The sequence below is a fragment of the Ictidomys tridecemlineatus genome, chromosome 1 (assembly GCF_052094955.1).
Source record: "Ictidomys tridecemlineatus isolate mIctTri1 chromosome 1, mIctTri1.hap1, whole genome shotgun sequence".
In the NCBI taxonomy this organism is placed as follows: Eukaryota; Metazoa; Chordata; class Mammalia; order Rodentia; family Sciuridae; genus Ictidomys; species Ictidomys tridecemlineatus.
The window spans coordinates 158,340,287-158,359,881 of NC_135477.1; the positions used below are offsets into that span (position 1 = coordinate 158,340,287).

At 50.3% G+C, this 19,595-nt stretch overlaps 1 protein-coding gene across 5 annotated transcripts in view; it reads right to left on the reverse strand.

Annotated features, from left to right (window-relative positions):
* The window catches only part of Jade2 (jade family PHD finger 2), a 52,183-nt gene that overhangs the window by 15,120 nt on the left and 17,468 nt on the right, over nt 1–19,595 (reverse strand). For all 5 annotated transcript variants that reach the window (XM_021733565.3, XM_005335740.5, XM_078050535.1 and 2 more), the window contains exons 4-9: nt 13,407–13,564; nt 8,478–8,638; nt 7,679–7,890; nt 6,043–6,210; nt 4,503–4,619; nt 2,923–3,387 (exon numbers count right to left, since the gene is read on the reverse strand). In XM_021733565.3, coding sequence (XP_021589240.1) covers nt 2,923–3,387; nt 4,503–4,619; nt 6,043–6,210; nt 7,679–7,890; nt 8,478–8,638; nt 13,407–13,564 — 1,281 coding nt within the window. The remainder of the gene's footprint in view (nt 1–2,922; nt 3,388–4,502; nt 4,620–6,042; nt 6,211–7,678; nt 7,891–8,477; nt 8,639–13,406; nt 13,565–19,595) is intronic.

Below are 19,595 nucleotides of genomic sequence, written 5' to 3' on the forward strand. Positions count from 1 at the left end.
CCACAGCCATAGGGAGCAACACAGAGCCTGACCACCAGTGTGGTTGCTAGGGGACACTAGCTGGTGTTTTTAAGGCTGATGTTCAGTGCTGCAATTTTTCTGTCAGCTGTGAATAACTCCGGGAGGCGGTGCTGGTCTTATTTTCCTGAGCTGCCCACCAGGGCCAAGGCCTATGGCTGAAATGTTTAGGAAAGTGCATCTTCTGGGATGACCATAAATAAGGGATTTCATGCTGTGGCAGTCCCAGATTCTGCTTCTCTCGGCACCCCCCTGCCTGACCGTAGAGGGACAAATCAATCAGGAAGGCTGCTTCCCACCCCTGGCGCCAGGCCTGCCTCTTCAGTTGTTTGTGGAGCTCACCCTTGCAGCCTTAGGCTTGGCTTCCCCGCTAAGAGGTGAACACTGTACGGGGTGAGAGCATTGACAAGAATCACAGCCAGCACCGGAGGGCACTGTGTTTAACCTCTGTCCCCGGTCTTCACGGTAACCAAGATCAGTTTGATTTTTATTCCCATTTTATAGACAAAGAAACCAAAACTCAGATAACATGGAAACTGAAACAAAGAAGGTGCAGAGCTGGGAAGTACTGGACTAGACACAGGCCACCCAGGGTTTCGATCTCAAGCCCTGCCCTACACCTCCCTGATGGATCCAGGCCAAGGTGGCCCAGTGCCCAGTCATAGGCTGGATACTCTTGGCTCTTGGCACTGGGCCATGGTAAGAGGCTGGGCCCACTGGCCAGGCCACCATCACCATGGGACTTTGCAGAAAGCCTCCGCAGCAGCAGAGTTCTATGCATGGCCATGAGAGGCCTTGGTGCAGGAGCACTGAGGGGGTGCCCTGGTTCACTACAATCTCTGATGGTCTTCCTCCTCAGCCTGCCAAGGCTGGCCTCCCCTTGCCCTGCTCCCAGCTGGTGCCCACCATCCTAGCCCTGGGCTGCTGTGGAAGCCACAAGACAAGACCCACATGAGCCACAAGAGCTGCACAGACATCAAAAGTTGCCCTGACTCCTCTTTCTGGAGAGGACACCTGCCTTGGAGGGGGTCTGTCGAAGTCCTGCTTGCCCTGGGTCCCCGGGAGCCTGCTCAGCAGGTTTGCTGGCAACTTAGCCTCAAACCCTGGCTCCACCTGTACCCGCCGACACAGGGGTTGGGAGGTTGGGGCACTGATATGGGGATGCTTTTGCCCGGGAAATTTACAGAATAGAGAATGAGCCAACGTTGCATTTCCTGACTCAAGCCCTCCCGCAGTTCAGCTCTGAAGTCTCTAGAAAACATGCTCCTCTAAGGCTTCCTGTCACCTCATCTCTCTGAGCCCCAGTTTCTTCCTTGCTCAGTACAGCTGGGAGGATAATCTTCTTTTCCAGGATGATGATTACAGAAGTGAGATGATTCCTGAACCTTCACATATAGCCTAGCCAGGGTCAGGGCTAGGCTGGAGAGCTGCTGCTCAGCATGACCAGGGAGGTCAGATTTGATGGGTCACTTGGGAACAGCAGGAGCAAAGCAGCTGTTTATACAAGAGACCCTGGGAATGGAAACTTGGGGGTGGCCTCAGGACAACTCTCTGGAAGTGTCTTGTTCTCAGAGGGCTAGTATCATGCCCTTGCCCTGTGTGACAGAAGGCCAGGCTGCCCAGGAGGTGGTGACTCCAAGGCAGGTGGCCTTGCCCTCTGCCTTGGCTACAGCAAGAAACATGTGACCCCTCCCACCCCTTCCTCTTCCTTTTGACCTGGTTGTAGGCTGGGAACTGCCAGGCAGTAAGTCCTCTCTCAGGCCACTAAGGTCACTTCCCCTTTTGTCCAGGCCCCAAGGCAGATAAATGGGGTGAAGAGGAATGGGGAAATGGGGTCCAGCTACCTCTGCACAGCAAAACACTTGCTGAGATGCTTGACCCATTTTACAGATTGCTCACCAAGTTGTGGGTAATAAAAGCAAATGCCTCAGATTACACAAAAGCTTCCCTGATGCTTCCACCCAGGGCTGCTTCCTGGAACATCCCAACTCATTCACAGCAGTCCTGCGACTCCTCCTCCCTGGGGAGGATTTGGAAATCCCAGGTGCAGTGAGACCATCCCTATTTATTTATTTATTTTAGTGCTGGGGATTAAGCTCAGGGGCACTCGACCCCAGCCTTATTTTATATTTTATTTAGAGATAAGGTCTCATCAAGTTGCTTAGTGCCTTGCTTTCGCTGAGGCTGGTTTTGAACTCGTGATCCTCCTGTCACAGCCTCCCGAGCCACTGGGATTATAGGCATGCGCCGAGACCATCTCTATTTAAATCTCGCCTGTCTGCAGCTTGCAGACATGGTGGTCCACCAGCTCAGCCTCACAGGATCTACTGGCCACTCCAGGCTTATCCCTCCACTCCACGCAGGCTGCAGACCCTCAATGCCTGTACCCATGCTTTGTGCCTCGGTTCTGTCTGCAAGGTACCCACTGGGAGCCATATTCACACCTGTGTACCCAGACCCGCACAGCATAGGTCAGTGGGGCAGCTTGGGAAGCTCCAGTCCCTCTCCTGCCTGATTCTAAAGCTCACATGTTAGGACCAGGTAGTGCCATGGAGGCCAGAAGTGGGGCAGAAGTGATTAGGAGCCAGGCATCTGGACCTCTGCCTCAACTCTGACGCTCCCCAGCCTTCCTTCCTTGGTAAGGTTACCTTCACCAGAGCCCGAGAAAGCTCTAGGACTAAAGATATTTAAAGAAGCAAGAGCTAGATCCTTCTGTGTTCTGTGATATCAGTCCCCCCCGCCCCCTGTACTGTCCACGACTTGGAAGCCCTCAGTCCCTTAGCTGATCTCAGAGCAGGGCACTTGGCTAGGGTCCACAGCTGCCAGGTGAATCCTGGCTGGCTGTCCCAGGGCAGTGAGCCAGAGCAGAAAGGCCTCCTGAGGTGGCCTACCAGGGCTACTCACCCTCTCCAGGTCCTGCCTCAGGTGTGTGAAGAGCTTCAGGCGGCGGTAGAGGACGTCCTGCTCTTGCTGGGCCAAGTTGTCCACCTCGTCGGTCTTGGGCGTCAGCAGCGGCTGGTTGGCATTGGCTTTCCTCTTCAGCTTCCAGTACTGGTAGATGAAGTCGACCAGCGCCTCAGCCAGGTCCAGCCGCTCGGCCACCTCAGCCGGCTCCACCAGCTCGTAGAAGTCTTCTTCCAGCTGCTGCAGCCTCTGTTTGCGCAGAGTCACCTTTTCCATGTCCTCAATGGCCTGGCTGGGCTCTGTGGGCTCGGATGTAGGCTCGCACCGTGGGCCCCCATCACTGTGCTCCTGGCAGAACGACTTGAACTTGACCTCATCGTTGTCTGCTAATATAGTCCGCATTTCTAGGCCATGGTCAAAGGCGCACGTGACATGGAATGCAGTGACACAGGAAGGCATTGAACACTGGAGGGAGAGAAAGGCAGCATGAAAGGAGCCCTGGTGGGAAGGAAAAGGATATGGGACTTGCCACAGAGCTCCACTAACAATGCTGAATGCCTGGGAGTCCTACATAAAATGGCATGGGCTCCCAGTGCCCTGCCTAGGATGGAAGGAGTCATGGGACAGAGGAGCCCTGGGACACCTGGAAAGATTGGCACAACACACCCCTGGGGAGTCAGCAATCAGAAAATGATTCTGTGACCTCTGGGGACAAGCTGCATTTCTGTGTGGGCAAAATGACTCTGAGAGCAGAAGGCATCAAAAGAAAGGCTGGTGATGGGCCACGCCTCCTCTACTACTGCGACATCATCTAAGGCGGGGATCCTCATTGCCAATCTGGGAGGAGGGGCTGAAGTCTTGCCCAGGCAGCTGAGGCCTGACCCTCCCTTCCAGCCTTGTTTCAGCAGCAATACCCTCAAATATTAGGAACCAGCAATGCTGCACTCAGAAACCCTTCTGAAGGTCTTATAAATGGGTGAAGGCTCAGGTAGTGTTTGCAAACAATTCCGTTCCTGAAGAGATGAGACGGAAAAGGATGCCCCCCACCCCCAGAGATATCAGAATCACGTGGGACCTTGATAAGGTGCCAATTCTCAGTTCTAGACCTACTAAATCAGAACCTCTGGGAAGGAGGCCCAGCAATGTGTGTTCAATAAGCCCTCCCGGATCTGATGCACACTAGATTCTGGGAACCAAGGCAGACTAGTGCAATCCTGTGGCAGGAGAGCCCATTAGCTCAGCTGGAGGGGAAATTTGATTCCCATTCCTCCCAAGTCAAGCCTGATGTCTAAAGCAAGGTAAATGTCTTTATTAAGCCTAAAAACACTCTCAGGGAAAGCCAAGTTCTCAGCGCTCCTATGGGGTGGTGAGCCACTCTGTCTCTGGAGGACCTGAGGATAAAAAGGAATGCTCACCTCCTCCCAGGAGTAATCTTGAGTCTGGCCCCAGTCCCACACCTCCTGGGCCCATCTGTGGTCCCACTGTAGTAGCATAGGGGCAGGGTGGGGAGAGGGTAGGGAGAGGGTAGAGACTGCAGTCTGTTTTCCAGGGGACTCCAGGGGGTGAAATGGGCTTCGTACCTGGATGCAGGTGCCTGTGCACTCCTTGCAGAGGCTGCAGGACAGAGCCCAGCGGCTGGCTGGAATATGTGAGATCTTGGTGATGGGCTCCATCTTCTCTGGACAGCCAATGCTGACCTGAGCAGGACATAGGGAACTGTGTCAATCCCCAGTCTGCCTCCAGGGAACCCTGTCACATGGTGGCTGCCCACAGAAACCAGGTGGTAGGCAGAAAGAACAGTGGCTGAGCCTCTGAATCCCACTTCCTGACCCCAAACAGGTCTGAGTCCCTCCTCACCGTCCCAAGCTATCTGCTGGGCAAGTTGTGTGCTCATCTGTGACTAATCCTGGACTGTGACTGAGGGACAATGCACATGACCATCATGTACAGTTGACAGGATGACTGTGCTGGCCTCCCACAGAAGTGCTTCTGTGTGTGTGTGCATGTGAGAGAGAGGGAGGAGAACGTGCGAGGTCCCTTTTCTTTCTGCATCTCGTTAGCATCTATAACTTATTTTAATTTCATCATTTTTCCTAGACACCAAGAACAGGCCTTATGGAATCTCCACTTTGGGGTCTTCAGGCCTCTCGTGGCCAAGAGGGATGTAACTTTACTTAGCCCTGCCTAGGGGGACAGGTCTGCATATAAGACCTCTATAGGGCATCGGCCCCAGGAGGCAATACACATTCATCTGGCCATGTCTGAGAATAGAATAAGGGCCCCTCTCTAAAGGGCTCCCATGGTGGGGTCCTTGTTGGTTCTGTCTCTGCAGTGTCCAGGCCAGGCAACACTGAGAGGTAGTCCCAGCCTTTAAGATGCTGCTCTGAAAGCCAGTGGCTTCTGCTGACACAAATGACCACCATCACAGAAAAGTCTGCAATGTGGGCCTCCCTGGTCTATGAACTCAGGAAGGGAAGGACCAAATACTGACAGGGTTACCTGGCTCATTTCTGGACACAGGCAACATAGGAATGGGGTCTCAATCTGCACAGCACACCGTAGGGCTGGGGCTAAAACTCTAGTGAATTTCAGCATTTCACATTTTAAAGAAAATGAATGGTATTCTAGGAGACTGGGGGCCTCTGCTGACGTGTGGACCCAGCCTGTAGCCTGTGGCCTTCCCACCTGGCCACAGCCACAGGCAGACCCCTCCTTCCCAACCACAGCCAGAGCGACAGGCCTGCTGTCCAACTTTTCATTAGGCTTGATGCCTGGTTTTCTTTCAGGTCAGAGGGATTATTTGTGGTTTAAACTTGCAGATTGACTGAGGTTGGAACCACTACCCACATTTTGATAGCTACCACAGCCTGTCCCCTACACGCAGCTAACTGACTTCTGCCCAGACTTTAGATCTACCTCCTGAAATCCCCAGCAGTCCACCATCCCACTTGCCTACCTGAACTGTGCCCAACCCAATGGACCGCTGCCCCAGTTCTTCCCAACCTGTCACTTAAAGACCCCTGTGCTGTCCCATGGGTTCATCCCCAAGTTCTCAGTTCCATGCAAACCCACTTCCCCAGGTGCTGATCCCTGAGCTGCCACACCCCCACACCCACTCACCTCAGGAATCCACAGGGCGCAGCTGACGTGCACCCACTTGGTCCCACTTCGGGTGGGCTTCAGGGCTCCTCCTCGCTTGGGGCAGAGCAGGCACTTTGGCTGGACTCCCAGGGCACACGTCCGGCATAGCCAGCTGCCTGTAGGCACCTTCAGGATCCCATAGCAAGCCTGGGGAGAGAGCAGGGTGGTCACGAGTCAAAGGCACTAGCCAGTCTGTGCCTGGACAGCAGTCAGCTCTTCAGGGTTGATGATATGAGGGCTCCTAGAAAGCTCTTTGCCTGCGTATTTCAGTCCTCCAGGAAAGGGCTCAGGTCTGCCCTCTGCTGGGAGGAGGCTCACGTTAGCTAGCAGTTCCTAATCAGGACGAACTTGGGAGGGTCCATGATTTCCTCACAAGTTGAATAAAAAACTGGTTATCTATTTCCTAGAACCAAGGCCCACAGTTTTCATCTGTTTCTTAGGAATCTGAACAGGGTTCCTCCTGGTCAAGTCTAGAGCTTAACAGAGATACTGGACCTAAGAGCTGCTGGGTGGAAGGGACATGGATGTATGAGGGTCACACTGATCACCCCACCTGCAGTCCCTCCTGAGCTCCCCAGGGTCTAGTTCAGCAGCAGTAGATACAGATGGCCTTAAAGTAAGGGTCAGAGTGGGTCTACTGGGTACCAGTCAGTTGTTCAGAAACAAGGCCCAGAGATACCCAAGACCTGGAGCCTGAGGGCCCAAGATCGATCGGGGGTGGGGAGGGGACTATCCAGACTATATCTAGTTTATAATACCAGGAATGGTAGTAAGTACTCACAGTACTTATTCTACTATACTAAGCAAATAACTCATAATAAACAATTCAAACGCCCCCCCACTTTTGGTACCCAAGAGTGTTTAATCCCTGAGCCACATCCCCCATAATTTTATTTTGCTTACAGAACTGCTAAATTGCCGAGACTGGCTTCGAACCTATGATCCTCCTGCCTCAGCCACCCTCCCCACCAGCTGCTGGGATTACAGTCATGCATCACCAGGGCTAATTTAAAGGTTTGACAAGTCTTTTTTTCTTTCTTTCTTCTCAGGGCTGGGATAGAGCCCAGGGCCTCAGACATGCTAGGCATGTCTATATCACTGAGTTACATCCCTAACACCAATAACTCACTTTTATTGATAGTTGAGGGGAAAAGAGGCCCAGACCCTGCTTGTGCATTCACTTACTCCTGTAACATTATCTAGGGTCACACAGCTTGTGAAGGACACAACCATGTTTTGAAACCAGGCAGGCTGGCTCCATGCTTGGCTCTCAATCACTACACTGTGCTGCTACTTCTTTTAAAGTTCAGGACATGAGAAGTGAAGGGAGAGTAGAGTAGGGTAGGATGATCCACGGGGGTGTCTGAGGTAGATGGGAGAAGACAGAAAGGCAACCCAATGGGCATTTGCTCAAGTCTGGCTGTGGGGCTAAGTCAAGGGCCCTGGTATCCCTAGAAGCTCAGGGCATCCATGGCATTGCCTCCCTCCTTCCCTGCTAAGGGAGGTAGCTCACAGTATCCCTGAGCGCCTACAGCCAGATCGACCAGCCCCGACAGGGGTCCACCCAGGCAGCAGGTACATTCATCACCAGGTCAGGGAGGAGAGGGCTGCCCACCTGGTGCACACAGACGTTGCACTTGTCACAGAAGACCATCTCGTTGCCATCCTCGCCCTCAGGGGAGCGGCACACGTCACAGACCACATCCTCATCATACTCAATGCCCAGCCCCTCCTGCGTCTCAATGGCCCGGGCCATATTCTGGTGGCACAAAGTCTCCAGCTCCTCCAGCACACGTTCTAACGTCAGCTCGTCCAGCTTGGGCCTCTCTGTGGGGAGAACAGTAGTGGGTGGTATCAGGAATTCTGGGCAGACGTATGGAAGATTTTTTGCTTGGCCACCATGTGCCCTGGGACTCAGCTCCACCCTCTAATGATGGAACAGGCTGGACCATTCTATCACAAAGGTTCCTGACCTGTGTGGTGTTCTCATTGTAGATAGCTGGCCTGAGATACACATGTATGTATAGAAAGCATGGAATGCTGTGTGCAGCAGGCATTTCCAAACGTGGCTGAACAGGGCAGACCTGATCCTTCCTTGACACATCAGTGGGCTTTAGCCAGGATGGTAATACCCAATGCCCGGGCCCTGCTTGTATGTTTACTTACTCCTACAACATTCATGTCTGCTGCAATAGTCCCAAGAACCCTGTGAATCATGCTATTATTGCAGCCACCTGACGGCTGCAAAATCTTCAGGATGCACAGAGATACTAAATAACTATACCTATCAGTGACACAGAAGTCACTGTTCCCCAGTCTCAGCCACTGTCTTTCTAGAGGAGAGGATGCTGCGACTGGGAAGGAAACCCTCCCTCCCTGTCCTGATTCCATTCCTAGCACAGCGGGTCACCTACCCATCTCCTTGAGCTCGGAGTTGATAAGCTCCAGCCAGTAGGCGTCAATCTCGTCCAGGTCATAGCGGCTGCCCTCTGGCCAATCAGGCTGGGAGCCCTCACCAAGTGCAGAGTTGTCTGGGGATCCCTGTGCAGGGGGGCCTTCCAGAGGTGGGAGGATCCTAGGAAATCAAGAGGGGTTGTCATGAAGGGAAGGACCCTCAGCCGCCAGGCTCGGAGGCTCCAGTGAGCTGGTCAGTGAGGAGCTGGTGGCCAAGTGTGAGGTCTGACTGTTGATGCTCTGTGTATCCCCTCCTCCTATTTCTTCCTCCACCATCTGCCCACCCTGCCAACACTCGGATGACTATGGGTACACAGGAAATATAAGACCTAAAGGGCTATGGAGAAGCCCCAGCTCACTTCATAAACATCCATGACCAGCCAGAGCCCATCTCCACAGTCCCTCCACCAGGGTGGCTGGGCCTAAACTGAAGCCTCCTGATTAGCCTGGGCCTGTAGGAGGTGTCCCAAGTGACATCCTAAGCAATGCCCTGTGCCAGTCACTTGGGAACAAGCAGGATAGAGCCAGTTCGGATTTCAGGTCCTTTAACATACTCCTCCAGGTGGGGAGGGGCCAGAGATTGATTAGCTACCCACTTTCACAAGCCCTGGTCCCTCCTTCACCAACAGCCAGAAAATGCCCTGGTCTTGAGTAGAACTGTGGCCAGTTCTCCTCGGGGGTGTGAGGGGGCACAGCCAGGTTCCAGTGCTACAGCCCCAGATACAGCAATGCCCAACACCTGTCCTTCCCCAGATCCCGTACATAAGCAGCAAATATCTTAGGTTACTTGTCTCCCCACCAACACTGCCCAGGACAGAAGCAAAGTCTCTTGCATACAAAATTGCACCCACCATGGTCCCAGGATCACATCCCAGCTCAGCTCTCCCTTGGGGACACAGCTCTGTCTCTGACGCAGCTTGGAAAGGCCATGGCTATATGTCTAGATTACATCACAGCTCCCCCATTGAATGTTCTCATGTTCTCATCCCAAAAATGGGCTAATGACATTAGTACCTACCTTATACAGTTAGTGAGAGGACTGTAAGGATTAATGTGTATAAAGTTCTTAGAAAAGTGCCTGGCACACATACATAGTTAAGGGGGAAATTTTGCCTTGTGAGAAGATCAGTGTCCCCTCAGCTCAGCCCTATGTGGTCTCTCAGATCCTCATGCCAGTTCAAAATGCCAACGCTTAACCAGGTGCAGTGGCTACTCAGGAGGCTGAGGCAGGAGGATCACAAGTTCGAGGCTACTCTGAGCAACTTGGCAAAATGTTGCCTCAAAGTAAAATAAAAATTTTAAGAAGGGCCGGGGATGTAGATTAGTCACAGAGCACTCACCTAGCACATAGGAGGCCCAGGTTCAATCCCCAGTACCAAAAAAAAAAAAAAGAACAGAACACCAAAATACCAGCTCTTCCCACCCCCCACTGGTTGCCATGGTTATTGCCTGGGAGCCTGGCCTCCATCTGGACAGCACTGCCAGGCCTGAGAGGCCCCTCACTTGCCTGGGAGGCCTCCTGGGGTCGGAGGCAGGGCTGCCAGGGGCTGTGACTCAGCGCACACTGTGGAGAGGAGGGCAGGGCCTGAGATGGCAGAGACATGGCTGAGCTGTGGGGAGGGCGCCTGGGCTCCAGGAAATGCCCCAGGTGTCAGCAAGAGAGGCAGGAAGGTGGCAGGGGACAGGGAGGCAGAGGCCCAAGCAGGAAGACAGGCCTCCAGGCCAGAAGGGAGGCCTAGAAAAGGCTGAGGGGCAAAGAGAAAGGGAAAGGGCTGGCACCACCTTAATGATGTCGGTGGCACCCCACCACCACCCTGGGGGTTCCAATCAGAGCTACACCAAGACCCGAGTCCAACAAAATGCTGCCTTTCCCGGTGAAACAGCCATTTGAACTAATGCTTCCTTTTAAGCGCAGCCTGTCATTTGGTCACGATCTGGCTTTGTTTGTGCCCTAAACATATGCTTAGTCAAGGGTTTGGGGCAGCTCTCATCCAAATGCCCAGCTGCTGGCACAACACTACCTAACCCTGCTTGCCCTGTCAGCTGTCACCTGGCCAGACCTCTAGGGAACAAGATCAGTGTCTTCTCTCTGGGGAGCCAGGGCTGAAGGATTCACACCAGAAAAATGCATTTCCTGGGACTCCCATCTTCACCTGTTTGTCCTCTTCTTGCTCTAGCTATCAAGGAAGATCTCCTCCCAGGCATAGACTGACCTGACCGATGGACATGGCATGGAGGTCAGCTGGAGGACCACTGGGTAAAGACCTATAGGAGAGAAAAGAGTCTCTATCCCATTAAGAGACATTCTCCAGAGGCTGGCTGGGCCCTAGGCTTTCTGGCTATACTAAGCAGGTGGTACAGGCCTTCGCTCAGATTTAGAGGGCGAGGCGGGCAGATTTGCCCAAAAGGCCAGGGAGGGAGGGATAGTAACTGGGGAGAACAGTTCGAGCCAGCAGGCATAAGGCTCTTGCTCTGGGCCCCACACAGATAACCCAAGGCTTGCTCGTGGGGCCTGTGATTTCCTGGCCCAGCCCACTAGGCCCCAGCAACCCTGTAGGAAAGTCCCCAGAATTTCCCAACTTCCTCATCTATAAAATGGGGACAGTACTCTGTACTTTACAAGGCAAGTAAGATCATTAAATGAGAAAATGAACATCCCAGGCTCAGTACAGCAAATCATCAGGCTCAGAGCAGTTCTGGCAATTCTGGCCATGATGGCCGCCACGCAGATAATCAGACAAAGGTTGTGCAGTAGGAGGCATCCAGGGAGATGGATGGGCTGGGCTGGGCTGGGGAAGACACAGATGGAGGCATGGAGAGCTCGCCAAGAGAACACCCATCTTATCCCTTTCAAACCATGGACAGGCCGGGAGCGCCTGGCTCCTGTCATCCTGGTGCAGCTGTGCATATGCTGGGAATGCACGTCATGAAGCCAAGGCAGCCGGAACATGTGCTCTCCTCTTGATGTCAACAGATAAAGTACCCTACAGGCACACTGAAACTAAGCTACTGGTGTGGAAGCATCTGCAATTAATTACCTAGGCCTGTGGATGTTTCCGGAACCACCTGACATTGACATCAAGTACAAAGGACAGACTGCTGGGGCAGGCCCAATCAGGACTGGCTTTTTTCTGCCCAGTAAAGTGGCCTGCCCCTTCTCCTTACCCTGGGCCCTGGCACATGTGGTGACAACTTGGCATGTGTATTCTCACCACCACACCATCAGGCAGGTTCTGGTGTTATCCCCATTTCACAGAGGAAGAAACTGGCTCAAAGAGGTCAAGCCAGAGTTTTCCAGTCTGCCTAGGTGAGGGCACAAAACTGGCTAGGAGCTTCAGCCATGTTGCTGGCCCTAGAAAATGATGTGGAGAATAATCTCTATTGTCCAATTCATTCACTGATGCAGCATATACTCCCAAGGGGGCCATTAGAGAAGTTCAGACCTTCCCTTATTCTCAGAAAGTCCCAGCCAAGGGTTGGTGGCACTCAGCCCTCAGAAGTTATTGGACGAGGAAAGGCCCTCCTCAATAGCCAATCCCCACAGAGCACCCGACAGGGTTGAATCTGCTTCCCTTATGATCCTGTGCCCAGCACAAGGCTGGCACTAAGGTTCTCAATGTCTATGAGCCAGTCACAAGTGTGGTTGCCAGGAAGCGATGGTGCCAATGTCAAGGGAAGGAACAGCTGTGATCTTTGCCCTAAGCTTGGTCTACATGAGCTCTAGCAAGAGCCAAGGCTGCCAAGGCCAGAAAGGGGCTGCCAATAACCCGAGCTACCCTGCTCAGGCAGGCGGGTGGGTGGGGAGGACAAAACACCAGGCCCCCCTGCCTTGAGGGTTCCTCAGGGTGCAGAAAGAAGCACCTGACTGAGCTCTAGTTGGAGGCACAACCTATGGCAATGTGGCTACATCCTGCAAGAGCACCCAGGGGTCTCAGTACTCCATGAAACTGGAAGACTCCAAATCCCAGTTAAGACTCCTCTCTGACTCAGACCCTCTCTAAGAACTCCTTTAAAGGGCCTTTTAAAAGAAGATAAGAGCCAGGCATAACACCTGTAACCCCAGCGATTTGGGAAGGTGAGGCAGAGGGATCACAAGTTCAAGGCCAACCGGAGCCATTTAGCAAAACCTTGTCTCCAAATAAATAGGTAAATCAACAAAAAGGGCTAGGGATGTACCTCAGCGGTAAAGCACTTGCTTGCCTAGCATATGTAAGGCCCTGGGTTCAATTCCCAGTACTGCAAAAGAAAAGAAGGGAAAGAAGTTAAGAGCATGGCAACTTAGCAAGACCCTGTCTCAAAATAAAAAATAAGGCCAGGAGCCAGGTGTAGTGACACATGCCCGTAATCCCAGAGTCTCAACAGGCTGAAGCAGGAGAATCAAAAGTTCAAAATTAACCTCAACAAATTACTGAGGCTCTAAGCAACTCAGAAAGACCCTATTCAAAATATAAAAAGGGGGATGGGGATGGGATGGGGATATAGCTCAGTTGGTAGAGTGCTTGCCTTGCATACACAAGGCCCTGGCTTCAATCCCTGTTACCAAAAAAAAAGTCAAAGATGTTTCTAATGGAGTCCGGAGTGACATCATTCTAAGAGTGACATCCCATTTCTAAGACAAGGAAATGGAGGCCCAGAGAGATCCGGATTCTGACCCAAGGTCACACTGAATGTGAGTGACAATTTGGATCCAAGCAGTCTAGCTCCAGAGCTGAGCCCAAACCAAGGTCCAAAGCCTGAAAAATGTTTCTAGAGTATTTCTAGAATATTTCAATGATTTATCAGATAAGAGAACTGAACACGAAATAGACAAACTAGAAAGGAACTCGAGGACTGATAGGTCCCTTTCGGGAGAGCAGCCTCCCTTTCCTCCTGGGCACTGCCTGTCTCACCTCACCACCGGCTCTGGAATGGCCTCTGCCCCGGCGGGCACCTGCACACCTTTCTCCCATTCCTGTCGCCACGGGTCCGCCAGGATATAGTAGTCATCCGGGCTCAGCTGGTATGAATCTGGAATCTTCATGGCTGTGATCAAGTCTGTCCGGAAAACCTGGCAGGGCGAGAGAAGGGGATTTCAGATCACCTTGGGGTGGTCTGGACCATAGGCTGTGGCAAGAGGCATATAAATGCAACCGAAGCGGACTTTCTGACTGTTCACTTAGAAATAAACCAAAGCAGTAGGAACAACACCTTCTCTGAACCAGCATATGCCCTTCCCATAGTATATGTTCCATAAACACGAGGAACTGAATTCACACGGTTCTAACCTGTTAAAAAGGGACAGAATTTGAATGACCAATAGGATTTTTTCCTTCCTAAAAGGGGAGAAAAAGAATTGCAGAGAAAGGCAAAAACAAAAAATAAACACGAGCAAAAGAAAAAAAACCTCAGAGGGCAGAAAGGCATCTGTGAATGTGATACTGACCGATAAGTAACTACAAAGAGAATTGTCATTGGAAGTTTAAAATTATGCTGTAAATTTGTACCCACAGGCACAAGGAGAGATATGAAACAGCACTAAATAGCAACCCCAGGAAAATACCCCTCATCCCACCCTACCCCTGTCCTGGAGATCTATGTGTGTGAGTCAAGTACTCTATCTCTAGACACATCCCTAGCCCAACCGCAGGAAAATAAAAGGCCATAGTGCAGGGAGAGGATGGAACTTGGAGCAGCCTGGAGAGTAACCATGTTATGAGTCAGGACCTCCAAGGTCCCACAAGAACAAGGACACTGTCTCCCGCTTCAGTGGTGTTCTTTACTACCACCCTCAGTGTGTGATGGGGTAGAAGAGGACAGTTGTCTTTTCTCTTCAATCTGTCCTCATTCCCTCAGTGCCAGCCAGCCCATGAGGCTACCTCAAAATGCTTTTGGATTTCTTGAGCACCTATCTACAGCTCATTCAGAGGGAAACTGGCTGTCCCCATTATTCTATTTGTTGTCCTCCACCTCCACCCCAAAACCATCTCCAAACATATTCCCAGCTGGCTCTGGCAATGCCTCCAGACTCCATTGCCTAATCACACTGTGGCCCCCCTGACAAAGCACTGCTGTGGAGATGGTGGTGCCTCTAGATACCATATGACTTGCTCTGGTACCAACTTCCCTGGTAATCATCACTTGAGAATCACAAGTTAAAGAACTTACATCAATGAGACAAGAGAAACCACTTCAAGGAGTATTCCAGTCCTAAATTCAACTTCCAAACCCGTCATGTCTATCATTATGCCTGGAGCAAAGTCAGCTCACTTGGCTTTCACCAGGCTCCAGGCTCCTGACAAACCAATTCAGTGCTAACCTCTGCCTGCTGGGGGTGCACTCACCAGCTATATGAGCCCCACTGGAATCCAGAGCCATTACCACAAGGAAAAAAACTAAATGGGTGCACGGATGGGTCTGGAAGCAGCATCTTGCAGAATCTAATTAACATCTGCATCTAGCTAGAGAGGGCCCTGGCTTGAAAAAGGTCAAGTTTCCTGAAGACTCTATTTGCCAATATAATTTAATTGTTAAGACTAACACCCTAACATTTAATTAGGGTGCCAGTGTGAAAAAATTAAAATCAGATTACGATTAAATGCTAATTAAACAGAAGATGGAATGTGGCTAAGATCTCACAGCCCTGATAATTTGCATATCTTATTAGCAAGCAGCAAGACAGCTAATATAAGAGCACACACTCAGGCGCTGAGTGCTTTTGGGGCTCCTTTCAGCAGCACCTCTTCAGGAATGGAAGGTTTACTCCACGGAGGCCTGTGGGGACCCTTGGAGGCCCAGAGGGCTAGAGCTGAATAAATAATCCAACTCCCCAACTCCCCTCACCTCCATCCCCTATATAGGACCTAGAGTGAGCTGACCTCAAAGTGACTCAAATTCAGAGAGACAAGCCTGGTTCTAACAAAGTTCCAAGTTTTTAAGTTCTTGTTTTTGGTACCAGGGATTGAAACCTGGGGCACCGTACCACCCCTGAGCCACATTCTCAGCCCTTTTTATGTTTTTTATTTTGAGATAGGGTCTTGTCAAATTGCTTATTAGGGCCTCACCAAGTTGCTGGGGCTGAATTTGAACTTGCAATCCTCCTGCCTCAGCCTGGGAATATAGCACTCAGGTGACTGGACATGACTGGCCCTTTCAGACAGGACTCATGGGAAAAAACTAAATGGGTTTCCACAAGGAAGTCAGCTCTATGACTGTCAGCTATCAAGCAGAGACATGGCTGTGTGCCAGGTGACAGACAGCTACTTGTAATTTTGTCTCAGTAGTAGTTCCTAGACCAATTTTGAGAGGTAGGTATTTTGGACTTGAGAAACTTGGAGAGTTAACCTACTCAAGGTTTACCTCTTGAAAGTGGCAAAAGGCCAGGCCAACACAACTCCGGAGCCAGGCTGTACTTCCTTCCCCAAGGCCTCCAGCCACACCACCCCCCCAAGCTATAGTCCAAAGTCCTAGAATCAACCTTCAGCCAAATCAGGTGGATTCCCCAAGGGGAATATGCAAATCTGATGGTGTCCTTTGTAAGTTCCAAGCCCATAGCCCTCAGGCTGAAGTGCAAGTCTATAGTGGTCAAAGGCATCCAGCACTTACTATCTCCCAAGGGCTTTTTACATGGGAGCCTCCTTCTGAATCACTCTTCTCTCTCCTGCACAAAGTGGGCCTGGCGTGCTTCATCTTGAAGGTCTCCAGTTCAGCACATATCCACTCTGGGAAGCCCTGCCCAATATGAGGCTGGGTTCTGGATGTTGTTAGAATTCTCACAGCACCTGTATTGGAAGCTTCTGGTTTCCCGCCATGACTTCCCTACTAAGAAATGAAAGTATGGAAGTCTGGCTAGACCACAGTGCACATGGGGCTTGGCACACGCTAGGTGCAAACAAATGTTGAAAAACTGGAGATGATTCCATGGATCAGCCACCTCTTCCTTGGGTGCTGCCCCAGGCTATAGCTGGGCAGCTGGGTACTCTGTTAACTTCCGTAGTAGCCTCTGTACATTACCTGACCACAAATATGGCAGCCAGTTTCTAACCTAAAACATCTTATTATTTTGATATGCCAGGGATTAGGCTTGGAAAAGAATAACAACTCTGAATAATTTATGTAAACCGAGTAAAGAACAAAATGGACACTGATGCACATATTGATGAATGGAATTCGTGCTGTGGCACGGAAGTTGGAAGCTGGAAAACAAGCAATTTTCTTAGAACGTGAATGTTTACTACTCTTCTGTCTTTTGGCAGAAATCAACAAATTGTCTTTAAAGGTCTGCTGCCTAGCAACCAAGTTCTGCTGAGCTACTTGGGAAATACTAATTGTAACTTCTTTGAACAGTATGGAGGATGTTTAAAAGGCACAAACTCTAATTTAATAACCAACCTGGGTGCCAGGGGTGCCAATGCAGCCATACAGGAGGCCAAAGACCTTGCTCTGTCCAGATGTAGGGATGTCGCCCCAGGAACACATCACGTGACCCTGCTCTGTGGTTACTTTTCCTGAAACTGAAGACCACAACCCCCACAAATCTACCTTTCTACACTTATTTCCCTAGGAAGAACTGAAAGCAGGTCACATAAAAATGATCAGTGCAGCTGGGCAGTGGTAAACGCCTGCAATCCCAGCAGCTTGGGAGGCTGATATAGGAGGACTGCAAGTTCGAGGTCAGCCTCAGCCATTTATCAAGGCCCCAAGCAACTTACAAAGACCCTATCTCCAAATAGAAAGTAAAAAGGGCTGAGGATGTGGTTAAGTGTCCCAGTAGGAAAACAAAACAAAAACAAACAACAACAAAAAAAAAAAAAAAAGAAAGAAAGAAAGAAAGCCCAGTGGAGCTCAGTAGTGTCTGTGATCTCCTAAAGCAAACAACAGGCAACTTCCAATGTGCAGTTTTAGAACATGATGGTTGGTTCTGTGGCTGCTATTTGAAAAATTCATCCTGGAACCTTAGTTTTTGCTTCCTTTCCTCATGGGCTGAATTACCATGTCAGAGTCCTTTGGACTAAGAGGTGCCAAAGAAAGTTGGATTTTTTTGGTAACAGGGATTGAACCCAGGGGCACTTAACCATATTCCCACATCCCCAGCCCTTTTTATTTTTTATTTTGAGGCAAGGTCTAGCTAAGTTGCTTAGGGCTTCACTAAGTTGCTGAGGCTGACTTTGAACTCATGATCCTCCTGCCTCAGCCTCTTGAGTTGCTGGGATTATGGGCAGCACCACTGCCCCTGGCAGGAAAGTTGGATTATTTGAGAAAAAGCTCTAGCATTTACCACAACTATGAAATAAAATTATCTTGGAATTATTTGTTCAATATCAATCTCCTTTGATAACCAAACAGCAGAAAAATACACTGCATGTGTCCAGTGTCTCTATTGCCTTTACTGTGCCCGTTTGTGGTGCTGTGCTTGTGAGGGCTGGGGATATAGCTCAGTTGATAAAGTGATTGCTTAGCATGCACAGGCCCTGGGTTCAATCTCCACCAAAAAAAAAAAAAAAAAAAAGATTGCTTGTGAGTTGGGCACAGTGACACATGCCTGTAATCCCAGCCACTCAAGAGGCTGAGGCAGAAGGATGGCAAGTTTGAGGACAACCTTGGCAACTTAGTGAGACCCTGCTTCAAAATAAAAAAGAAAAAGGGTTGGGGTCATAGCTCAATGGAAGAGTGCCCCTGGGTTCAGTCCTCAATACAGCATAAAAAGAAAACAGAAATGCTTATGGAATGAGTAAAGGAATGAATGAGTCCCAGGAGTAGCCTGAACAATGGCTAAAGGTTACAATTTCCTGTTTCTGAGGGTGGAGGTAGGAAATTGGCCCTGAAGGAATCTTCCAGACAGAACTCAGAAACTAGGCCTAGTTGCTGTCCAAAGCCAATGGAAATGACTTTGGCCAGGACTGCCTATCTTTGACCTGTCCACATCAGGAGGGGCAACCTTTCATCCCCTAAGAAATGTTTAAGGGTCTCCCTCAAATAGCCAACCTCATTTGAAATCGCAATTGTTTCCTGAGCACCCAACTTACCAGAAATTATAGCTAATAGTTAAGCCATGTCAAGTATTGTGCTGTTACCTAGCCTAATTCACATCACCCCCATTTTACAGACATGAAGCCTGAGACTCAAGAGAGGTTAAACCACTTGTTTGAGGTGGCTGCTGTCCTTTAACCACAGCAGTACTTACTGCCTGCAAGCCAGCCAGAGAGTTTATCTTTAAATAATCTTTTCGGGGCTGGAACTGATAAAGGGTATCTCAGCCAAGAGTAAACCTACACTTAAAATTAGGTATGAAATACCAGAGGAAAGTTCTGGGAATAGCCACCCTTTGTCCAGTCATATTTCAAGCTACCACTAGATTAAGTCAGTCAGATGCATTTAAAAAAAAAAAAAGAAAAAAAAAAAAACCCCACTCAACATCTCATTCTCTTATTTTCATGAGGATAACAGCACTTCCTGCTCTTAAAGAGAATTTATTACGCACATTTCTTTTGCAAGACAAATCCCAGAGGCCAGGAGGCCTTTCCAGCTGGCTGGAGCAAACAATGTTCCCAACTACACTAGAAGTGGATTCTGCTCCCCCACTCCAGAGTTGAAACTCAGAAAGCAAGTGCTTGGCCCAGCAGAAAGAGCTGCCTATCCCGCAAGGTCAGGGTCACAAAGGAGCAGCAGCTGGTGGACTAAAATGTGACTCAAAGCCACAGGGGCTTTTGGGGAATTCTCTTGTTTTCTCTCAAGTCTTGTGGACATTCTGCATATCACTACAACACAGGCCATCCGTGCTTTAATACAAACATCTGGGTAACACCTCTGTTCCTCTAAGAATGCTTCTTATTTATTCCTGTGCTTCTGAGTCCAAGACAATCTAGCCACCCCCACCTTCACCCCTCTCCTGGGGTAAGTCTTATCTTTAAAAGAATGAGTCAAGCCATGAGACCACATATTTTGGAGGGATGTTCTTATATAGGAGCTTTGGAGGACATAGGTCTCGGGGACACCCCTTTAGTGGTAGCAGAGGCTGTTTCACCTCTCTCCCAGTCCCTGTCCCTGAGGACAAGGAGATGGGCGTCAGAGAAGGACCACTGTGGAACAGGTAAAGATCCCAC